General features: G+C 38.3%; 1 protein-coding gene across 1 annotated transcript; it reads left to right on the top strand.

Moving 5' to 3' along the window:
- Positions 1-760: 760 nt before the first annotated feature.
- Positions 761-5,613, top strand: LOC145778116 (calreticulin-like). Its single transcript, XM_082589529.1, has 8 exons — positions 761-882; positions 1,916-2,042; positions 2,488-2,666; positions 3,152-3,246; positions 3,554-3,763; positions 4,047-4,304; positions 4,472-4,693; positions 5,112-5,613. The coding sequence occupies exons 1-8, from the start codon at positions 795-797 to the stop codon at positions 5,190-5,192; spliced, it is 1,260 nt and encodes a 419-aa protein (XP_082445655.1). The 5' UTR covers positions 761-794; the 3' UTR covers positions 5,193-5,613.
- The last annotated feature ends 5,503 nt before the right edge of the window (positions 5,614-11,116 follow it).

Raw genomic sequence — 11,116 nt, forward strand, 5'->3', positions numbered from 1 at the left:
TCAATCAATCAATCAGTTGTAATTGCCACACCCCTCTCAAAAGGCAATTAGCTTGATCCACCCAGGCAATTAGCTTGATCCACCCAGTTGTAGATATCCCTGGATCCACCGCTGCTTTTACCATCCTGTGAGAAGCCAAAAATACTTAAAAAAAATTGAAAAAATGCAGGTTGAAATTTGTTCGACTGTTGCAATGTTTAAAAATGGATATACTCACCTCAGCCAGACAGACATATGAGTGATGATGACTTGCAAAATCACATTTGTTTTAATTTTTTTTTGATCGAGAAACCTAATGCTTACTCATGCGTTCTATTTTGTGTCGATAGCTCATTGGTTGATCATTTCACACAGCAACCAACCAGGCCAAGCCAGCTGCCGGTAAACGTCACTTCTGACTTCTGAGCGAATCGTGGAATTTGCTCTGACATCGCGGAAAATATAGGAAATTGCAAAGGGCATAAGATCGGCTTTTGGAATTTCAACGGTATATAATTAACCTAATATACTTTTTAACGTAATATAATTATATCTGTGATCCTATCAGCGCTTATATGACGATGGATTCGCTGCAGTTTGTCAGGTCGCTCTGCTGTAACTAAATTACATACCGTAGCCTACTGTACTTCTGTTCGCGACAGCAGATTAAATATAATTGTAGTGTAATGCTCCCATTGTGAACTTACCTCCGGGTTTACTCGTGCTGCCTATGGTCTAACTTGAGGGTTTTTTTTTAACCTAATCACTTTTTTGTAGAAACTTTGTTCAGGTGGCTTCTTTATCAATTGATAAACATGTTAAAATTTACATTAATTACTTGTTTAGTTGTAGGCACAATTGCTGATCCTACTGTATTTTTTAAAGAGGATTTTACAGATGGAGGTAAAAGTTGTTTTTACAGTAACATTCTCTAGCTCATTCAATAATAGGAGATACCATAGCTTTGCCTGCTCCATTTCTGGTGGTGTTAAATTGATGTTTGTGGAGGCAGTTTTATTAGTTGTTTACTGGGCTAGCTTAGTTCTTTATCTTCAAATTTTTCATTTTTTTCTTGTCAACAAAAATAAGCTAAACTTGTAGGCAGTGGCTATAAGTACCAAAATCTGTTCAGTTTTAGATTTAAACAACTCAGCGATCTCGGGACACCACTAAAATTGTTTGTTTTTGCGAATTGTTTGTGTTTATGCGAATTGTTTGCGTTTATTGTGTTTTTGCTTTTTGTGTCTTTCTTTTTCGCCAACAAAACAAAAATAAACAGAACTGAACTAAAATGCAAAAATTTCCCTGACAAAAATTAGCACATTGTTGCAAAAGTAAAAAATTAATAGCCTAGCCTACCGTACCAATGTAAGAAAGGCGGAAGCCCAATCTTGGCGTCTATATTGTACTACCCAACAATAAAGCTGGGCTAAGTAACCGCAGGCAATTTAAAATGATTTACTGTATTGAGGTAAAAAAAAATGCAAAGGAACGGTTTTTGTTATGATGAAAACAAAATCCTGGTTCTGCCCTGAACTCATAACTATAGAGAAGTAAACGATAACCTAAATAAATCTTTGAAGTCATACCGTAAAACATATGTTTAATTGTTGGGTTTGTAGGTTTTAAGCCGCTTGTGATTTTTTTTTCACTCAAACGTGACAGATTTCTCGGTTGCCGACCCTCAGAAAGTAATCTCTCGCTGTCGTTTTCAACGGTTTATGCTGCCCTTATACGTTCAGACGGTTGGCAACATCTCTTGTGGCGTTTTATATGAAAAAAGAAGAGAAAAAGTGTATTTTGTGTGTTAATGTGTATTTGGTCTAATTTTGTTGATCTACTTGCTGCTACAATGCTCAAAGCATACTTATGACTAGGTTATAACTTCAACTGCTTGCTGCTAGTTGTACAGTATACAATAAACATATTTTTTTAGATGAATGGGAATCAAGATGGGTTTCGTCAACTGCTAAAGATGGTTTGGGAAAATTTAAATTATCAGCTGGAAAGTTTTATAACGATGAAGAGCAAGATAAAGGCGTCCAAACCAGCCAGGATGCCAAGTGAGTTTATTTTAAAGTATTTTCTAAAATATAGGCCTATGTCAAAATTCCGTACATTTTATAACCTGTTACAAACTTAAAACGATGGTTTAGATTTGCATTTAGGGATAATGTCAATCACTTAGAAATGTCTTTCATGTTTTGAAATTCTTGTGCATGTCAATTTTGTAACACAAAACAGGGTTGGTTTCATTATTAAATAAACAAAACTCTTTGCATTAAAGCAGTTTCAACTTCAAAATTAAGTATATTGAAGATTTGTTTCTGGAGACTTAGAAGTGCAACTTGTGGTTTTACACTTTCTATCCATCCACTTCATACTGTTTATTATCTGAAAACAAATTGTTATGTTAGGTAAATGAACCAATCTTTGTTTGAGCAGTCACATTATGAAACATCATCAAGTTCAAGTAGTCACACCTTCACTTTACAATGATGTTTTCAGGTTTTACGCAATGGCTACTCCATTTGATAAATTTTCCAATAAAGACAAGACGTTGGTTGTTCAATTTTCTGTGAAGCATGAACAATCCATCGACTGTGGTGGTGGCTATCTTAAACTTTTCCCATCAACTTTGGATCCCAAAGATATGACTGGTGATTCTGCCTACAACATCATGTTTGGTGAGTATCTTTCTGTGTATTCTGAAGGTTGTCACAATCTTCATGTTATCATGATGTCCTTCCCTGTTTCAAATTGTTGATAAATCAATTTTAATTATGCCATAAACTCTTTCATGTGGTTAATCAATTTTGTTTCCATAAGTTCATTGGTTTACGGTAATTAAAAGTTTAAGATTTTGATAATTTGTTATATTTATTTTGATCTGTCAGTGTTCAAAACCATTCAATTGAAAGTCCTGAATAGAGTAAAAATGCTCTGGTTGAAAAAAATCAAATGTCCTGCACTCCTGCTATTTGCTTTGGTATTCAACTGACCACTTCAATATTTGCTAAGAGATTTGAAACAATTTAATTTTTCTTATCTTATTTGTGTTTCTGTGTGCTAGACAGAATATTGATATGATGAGCATTTGAGACAAGCCAAGGCATGTGTTGTTATGTTTTAAAAAGGGCAGCCTTTGTTCACTAAGTTTGTGTATTCTTAGGACCTGACATATGTGGACCAGGGACAAAGAAGGTTCATGTCATTTTTCGATACAAAGGCAACAACTTGCTGATAACTAAAGACATCACTTGCAAGGTATTCATCAATGTTTGAATGCTTTGTTTCTGGTGCTTTGCTCATACTGTGCAAAGAGTTTGCAAATGCTTGTACTTGTGATTTTATTTGAAAATCTTAATCTTGTGATTGTTCAGAAGTGTGTAGTTTTTGGTTGTCTTTCACTTTATATATAGAATCTTATGAAGGTCAGGACTCAGGATGTTACAGGAATGAATAGGAATTGGTAACAGTTTTGTGAGACACATGATTTAAAAACATTTTTTTACCACTACCGGTATATACTTCTCTTGTACCATTTAATTGTAATCTGTGTCATGTATTTCAGGTCGATGAAGCAACCCACATTTATACGCTAATTGTAAAACCAGACAACACCTACCAAGTTCTTATTGACAACAAAGAAGTTCAATCTGGAGGTTTAGAGGAGCACTGGGACTTCCTGCCTGCCAAGAAAATAAAAGATCCTGAAGCAAAGAAGCCAGAAGATTGGGATGACAGGGAAAAGATTGATGATCCAGAGGATACAAAGCCAGAAGTGAGTGGCTACAATGGCTGATAACTTTGATGCAGATGCTTACCGCAAATTATTTATATAAAATTATTCTTGCATAATAGGTTCCACTGTCCCACAGTAAATATTGGTTGTGGAGTTCAATCAGGTTGCTACATAGGGCACACATTTTGTAACTGTAAGAAGTGACAACTTTGGTCAACAAATTAATTGCAGTTGAAGGTTCTGTCATTCCACACTTTTCATTATTGGCATTTGGCACAACGCAAATTATTCCATGTTTTCCTCAACGTGTGGATATTTGCAGGACTACGATCAGCCTGAACATATCCCAGACCCAGATGCCAAGCAACCTGAGGATTGGGATGACGAGATGGATGGAGAGTGGGAGCCCTCAATGATTGATAATCCTGAATACAAGGGTGAATGGAAACCCAAACAAATTGACAACCCTGACTACAGTGGAAAATGGGTGCACCCTATGATCGACAATCCCGATTACTCCCCTGATGATGAACTCTATGCTTATGATGATTTTGGCGTTGTTGGTCTCGATTTGTGGCAAGTAAGTGACGAAGGTTGATATCATGTCACTGTGCAAGCCATCGCGTTTGATCAATGAACGCGATTGAAAACATTGCTAGTTCTGCTTTGTTATTTCCGTGAGGATATATTAAGGGTTCAGAAAGCTTTTTGTATAAATCCGTTGAAGTTTATGGCTTTTGTTGGTAGGTTAAATCTGGAACGATCTTTGACAACTTCCTCATCACCGACGATCCGGAGCTTGCCAAGACGGAGTGCGAGAATATCCTCACCACCACCGTGAAGGGAGAGAAGGAGAAGAAGGATGCTCATGATGAAGAGGAGAGGAAGAAGCAAGAGGCAGCCGCGGCCGAAGATGACAATGGTGATGATGAGGAAGATGAAGGAATGGAAGAAGTGGATGGAGATGAGGTAACGTGAATCGCCTCGCTTCAGTGCTGGATTTTGTGTTGTAATCGCAGTGAAAGTGATTACATTGCACCGTACCAATGTTGAATGACTTGAATCGACTGTTTGACGAAGTGATGAGGTGAAGTATTGATCCGACAAAAAGCTTCCATAATGGCATAATTTTACGCTCTCACTAGGTTGTCACCAAACCTGATCATTTATTTGATAGAATGTAGTATTTGTGTAATGGGCACGAGTTGTGCTGATAAAAAAGACGGCACTCGACCACTACAATTTGCTTTTTGAGATTGTTCGAGATATACATTATGATTACATACACTCAGTAGTCAGTACACTCAATATTAAAGGTTGTGCTTTGACTTGTACAGAGAAATTAATGAATGCAGCGGTGTGGGTGACCGGTTTTTAATTCTTGCAGGAGCCTGAGGAACCAGAAGATGAAGGAGAAGAAGAAGACGAGACTGAAGACGACGAAACTCCCGAGAAGGATGAATTGTAATCATCATCTCATTGAATTGACATGTTTCACGCAGGACGAAAAGGTTCTCCCTTGTTTTTGTGCCAGTCCGGTCATATGTTACCACCTCGTTCTGTGAAAATTTGAGGTTTTTAATCAATCATTTTGAAACCACGCATTGAACTTGATCGTTGACTTGCACCACAATAGCCGGCTAGTTTCAATTTTTATTGCTCTGTTTTCAATTATTAAATTTAGTTCGCTTATAGAATTTTGATTTTTTTTTAAATTTTTTACCTTAATTGCAGTATGCTTGTGCAAAGTAGGATGGTGTGATTTCTGTATCTTAGTGCTTTCACTTCGTGTTAAGGCGACTAATGAAGCTATTTGAACAAACCCAAGTTGCGTTTAACTTATTTTTTACCGTAAAAGCCACAGTATATAATAAATTATGTTCAGAGAATTGGTTTGTGTGTCGAATTTAAGAGATTTAGTTTGACAGCCTAAGAAGAGAGCTGATTGGGTAATTTTTGTCTATGAACAGGCACAGCATAGTGTATGGACAGCAAGTGAAACATGTGATATCTGCAACTGCGCTTAATATAATCTCTTGCAAACAGCGTCGTTTCATATTGAAAAAAAGCAATTGCAGCTATCGTCAGGCGGCCAGCTTTGAGTATTTACCAAACCCACTGTTACACAGATAAAAGTTCGATCTTTGATCAACAACAGTGCCTCGTCGACTTTGAATTTACAATCATTGCCAGAGAAAACGACGCAGTGCAATTGCGCTTCAAATTGGCCATTTTTTTAAGTAGACACTAGACAGAATCCAAAAATTAGGTAGGCACTTTAACATGCAGATATCCAATCCAGCACGAACCAATCAGAAGCTACGCTTTTCATGACGTCATCAAGATTGCGTTTGGAAAGAATAAAGGAAAAACGCAAATTCTAGCTAAATTAAATCATCGCTTTGCCATCGGTTGGCTTGGCGCATTGGGTTAGGGCGGTAGTAGTCATTACAATGACGTGGGTTTGATTCCCACCTCTGCTATAGCTCTTTTTTCTTCTGTAATTACCAAACAAAGTTCAAAGTAATTATCAATTCTCTGGCTGAATGCTGGAATGGTCACAATAACAGATAACGTAGCATCTCATTGGTTCGTGGTTGGATTGGATACGCGCGTGGATTATTAGAAATCTGCTTGTTAAAGTGCCTACCCAAAAATTAACAACCGTGCCGAAAGGAAAGAACTACGTCACCTATTAATCAACTAACTGACTTTAACCATAGATATCTTGTATATAGATATGCAACTCAGTGGTGCGTAACGATGTTTCAAGGCTAACAGCGTAGCTATGGCTGTATGCATTGACTTCAAACTTGGCACAGCAAAACAACTTTATTTTTAATATATTTTTTTGGTTTTTGTTTAAATAAAACTTTCTTCGTTTTCAAGTTGACGTATGGATTGCTTGTGATGACGTCACATTCTCGTTCCGCATGGACTGCTTTATGGAGATTCTGGCGATTGAAAACAAATCACAGTCACAGAGGGTACCTCTAAATACCCATTGTCAGGCATTGTCGGGCATTGTCAGGCATTGTCGGATTTTTGGGGGGTTGTGGAGCATTTTCAGGGGTTGTCGAACATTTTCAGGGGTTTCAGGTATTGTAGAGTAGGCTAACTACTTTCAGGCATTGTTGGGAATTTCTAGGCATTGTGTAGGATTTCCAGGCATTGTCGATCATTATCAGTGGTTTACAGGCTTGTGAGGCATTGTCGAACATTTTCAGGCATTATCGAACATATTCAGGGGTTGTCGAGCATTTTCAGGGGTTGTCGGGCATTGTAGAGTAGCTACTTTCAGGCATTGTTGGGAATTTCCAGGCATTGTCTAGGATTTCCAGGCATTGTCGATCAATATCAGTGTTTGACAGGTTTGGTACGTAGTCATTATGGAACATTTTCAGGAATTGTCGAACATTTTCAAGGATTGTCGAGCATTTTCAGAGGTTGTCAGGCATTGTAGAGTAGCTACTTTCAGACATTTGTTGGGAATTTCCAGGCATTGTCTAGGATTTCCAGGCATTGTCGATCAATATCAGTGTTTGACAGGTTTGGTAGTCATTATGGAACATTTTCAGGGATTGTCGAGCATTTTCAGGGGTTGTCAGGCATTGTAGAGTAGCTACTTTCAGACATTTGTTGGGAATTTCCAGGCATTGTCTAAGACTTCCAGGCATTGTCGATCAATATCAGTGTTTGACAGGTTTGGTAGTCATTATGGAACATTTTTTGGCATTGTCGAGCATTTTCAGAGATTGTCGAGCATTTTCAGGGGTTGTCAGGCATTGTAGAGTAGCTACTTTCAGGCATTTTTGGGAATTTCCAGGCATTGTTTAGGATTTCCAGGCATTGTTGATCATTATTAGTGGTTGATGGGTTTGTCAGGCATTGTCGAACATTTTCAGGGGTTGTCTAGCATTGACAATGCCTGGAAATCCTAGACAATGCCTTGAAATTACCGACAATGCCTGACAATCCCTGAAAATGCTCGACAACCCCTGAAAATGTTCGACAATCCCTGAAAATGTTCGACAATGCCTGAAAATGTTCCATAATGACTACCAAACCTGTCAACCACTGATATTGATCGACAATGCCTGGAAATCCTAGACAATGCCTGGAAATTCCCAACAATGCCTGAAAGTAGCTACTCTACAATGCCTGACAACCCCTGAAAATTCTCGACAACCCTTGAAAATGTTTGGCAATGCCTGAAAATGTTCTATAATGCCTAATAACCCCGTCAACCACTGATAATGTTCGACAATGCCTGGAAATCCTAGACAATGCCTGAAAGTAGCTACTCTACAATGCCTGACAACCCCTGAAAATTTCCGACAATGCCTAACAAAAAGGCTGTCAACCATTGATAAGTAAGTAAAGACCTTTTTTGGAGCTGTAGTTCCAGGACAAGCTGAAGTTTTATTCAATTAATCTACTGAGTGTTACCAAAATGAAAGTTACTGCTGGCTACCGAAAGCTGTGCTACAGCATTTGGTAGCCTAGTTATGGTGTGTACCAAACATTAAAATTGTCTTGGTTTGGCGGTTGGATCCGTGATGCTAATGAAGCTGTCTCAGCAGGGGGGAGGATGCCCTCCTGCCCTCAAATTTTCTCTGGATGGGGGCAATGGTGCCCTTTTAAGGTCATGTAAGCTACTGCAAATAGCCAAATTATAGGGCCTATAGCCTACAGTAGGCCCACACAAATTATCCCGTGGACACATTTTATACTTTGCAGCAGATTGTGATGCTATGAATGTGAAATTTACCTTTCGTTTCTTGTTCAAGCTATTGCAATTATTCATCTGTCTCACATTTCGACTTTCATGACTAATAGCGGGAAAACGAATGAGTTGCCCAGCATTATCGCTATATCTCATTCTAAAACTCTCGTCCTAAAATTGTTCCGGCGCCCCTCTATCTCAGGTTTGTAAACTGCCTACAACAAGCTTTAATGAGTCACTGGAAATAAGCTTAAATGAAAGTTCCAACGATCATGAAACAGAAGTTGCATAACCTACGTGAAGAAAGATTATTGTCTTGATTTTTCATAGTAGGCTATTCTGTGAAAACTTGAAATATACGCCAAACAAAATATTCCAAAGGAGCTCAAAAGCCACCACTCGCCAAGCCCAAACCGTACAATAATAGCCTACCATAGATACGCTAGCCAAGCTGGCAACCTTGATTGTTGATTGTGTCCATAAAGTCAGTCGAGCGTGACGATAATTCCACGATTGCTGAGTTGCATATCTATAATGTAAGATATCTATGCTTTAACACCATTCGTCGTCAGGCCCGGATTTAGGGGGGGCAGGTGCCCCGGGCCCCCCATTTAGAAGGGCCCCCCGACGTAGAAAAAAATGTGATTTAGTGTTATTATTATTTTTTCTTTCAACCATTGAAGTTTCTGCAAAATGCCTCCCTCTTCTTCCAAGGTTTATTTTTAGTCACAAGGTGGCGACTGAGCTTGGCGTTAAGGCATTAGCAACGGTGTGGGTGACTTTCAAGTTACCTTGTGTAGTCTTTTAAGTTACTTTATTTTTATGGCGATATGAATATTGTTGGTTTCATAATCACATGCTCAGTCCCGAATTATTCCTAATTGTTTATAGCCTACACTGTTTCTGACCCTTTACGTAGCCTTTGTTTACATCGCAAGTTTCGGTCGACTGCGTTGCCCTTCCCAAAATAAGCTTTATGCAAATTCCCGGATGTTGTCATCGCCATGAGGTTGATTTTTGATGGCGAGGCGGAAGATTCGAACGCAGCTTTTTTAGGGTTTAAATGTTTATTATTGTGGTAGTCATACAGTATGTAAGTAGCCTACACTCTTCATCTAATGTTTATATTTCTAGCCTACTGATAGATTAATGCAGATGTAATTGCCTGCTGGATTCGTGGGAACTGAAATGACTGCTGGTGCTACTGCTTAATAAATCATATATCATTTTCGTTTGTTAATCCTATGCTGGCCTACTCCATTACTAGAGCTCAGTTCATAAATTTGTAACTTTGGATGGTGCTTAACTAATAACTGGCTCTCCTATTCCACGCCCTGCAAGCTCTCTGGTCTCAATGGACCTAAACCCTGTTAATTTTCTCGATTCTGCAGTGTGTTGGGTCCCCTTTATTGCATTCTCTCTGTTTAATGTATGTGCGGTCCGCATAGCTACTATTGGTAGCCAAATGGAATCAGTAACTCAACCTGTGGTGGTTACAAATATGATAGCACTTTTTCTAGTTTTTTTTTATCACTCAAGCTTTATATCGTTTTTGTTTAGAGAGTATATATTTTAACCTTGAGTATGCCACGGAAAATTCAGCTTTCAGGAGCTCAGAAAAGAAAAATTTTCAAAGAATCAAGTGAAAAAAATGCTGCAATTGTTGCAAAGACAAAACGTCTCACAGATTTTTTCTCTCTGCAAAACATACAAGATACTGGTACCAGTAGCCTACTGAACAGTTTGAACTTGAAGTGCATATTCCTGAAACCGCATCCACATCCTCAAGTACATTTGCAGACAACCAGGGTGACTTAACAAAACAAGGTGAAGATAGTGGTGATTTGCAATATAGTGGCACCCCTTCTGCAGATACTTTTCCAGATCAGGATAGTGAAGTCTCACGGTACGATCCTGATCCAGCTATGTGGTTTCCTGTCACAGAAAAGTGTGTATTCCATTGGTCAACTGCCATCACACCAGTATGTCAAAACAAAAATGACTTTGATTCTTATCCTGAATCCAGCCGTTACTATGAATCAGGTCAAAGTTGTCGATATTTTAAAAACACCATGTTTTTTTCTACACATGACAATGGTGAACCAAATTTAAGAAAATGGCTCCTTTACAGCACATCAAAAGGGGCTGTCTATTGTTTTTACTGTACTTTAATGCGTACCAACCAGGACAAATTTTCAAAAAAGGATGGTTTTCTTTGCCTGCCTTGCTCTTATTTGCTATGAGCTAAACGCATCAAGACGTGTTCCCCTCACGACCATCAGCACTCTTGATAACGCACCATGGCCGATCTTCATACCAACTGTCCATACAAATCTTAAATATATCAGCTAAAGCTATGTGGGCTAATAAAGCCATAGCCTAAATTTATGTTTTGTATTTTATTTTTTTGTAACATTTTATTTTCCCTTTACATCTTAAATTTTTCTGAAGGTGTTGCGACCGTGCCAAATCTTTTTCAACTCAATAACTTACTTTGGTCACAAGCACGTTTTAACGTTCGCGTTTTGTCGCTTCTACCTTTTTTTCGACCTTTGCTATGTTGACGTGTATTGTTTTTGATATGATGGTCAGAAATAAAAACAACTGAACTGATTCTTGGTTTAAATTTTATTTGGAAATTAAAAAAGAAATAATGATAATGGCAG

Source organism: Aplidium turbinatum, chromosome 10 (assembly GCF_918807975.1).
Source record: "Aplidium turbinatum chromosome 10, kaAplTurb1.1, whole genome shotgun sequence".
Taxonomy (NCBI): Eukaryota; Metazoa; Chordata; class Ascidiacea; order Aplousobranchia; family Polyclinidae; genus Aplidium; species Aplidium turbinatum.

What these genes read in the sequence shown, in the direction of transcription:
- LOC145778116 (XM_082589529.1), top strand. Translation starts at nt 795, where the DNA reads ATGTTAAAATTTACATTAATTACTTGTTTAGTTGTAGGCACAATTGCT. An exon ending in TGCCTACAACATCATGTTTG is followed by an intron (nt 2,667 to 3,151) that starts GTGAGTATCTTT and finishes GTGTATTCTTAG; the next exon opens with GACCTGACATATGTGGACCA. An exon ending in AAGAAGTGGATGGAGATGAG is followed by an intron (nt 4,694 to 5,111) that starts GTAACGTGAATC and finishes TAATTCTTGCAG; the next exon opens with GAGCCTGAGGAACCAGAAGA.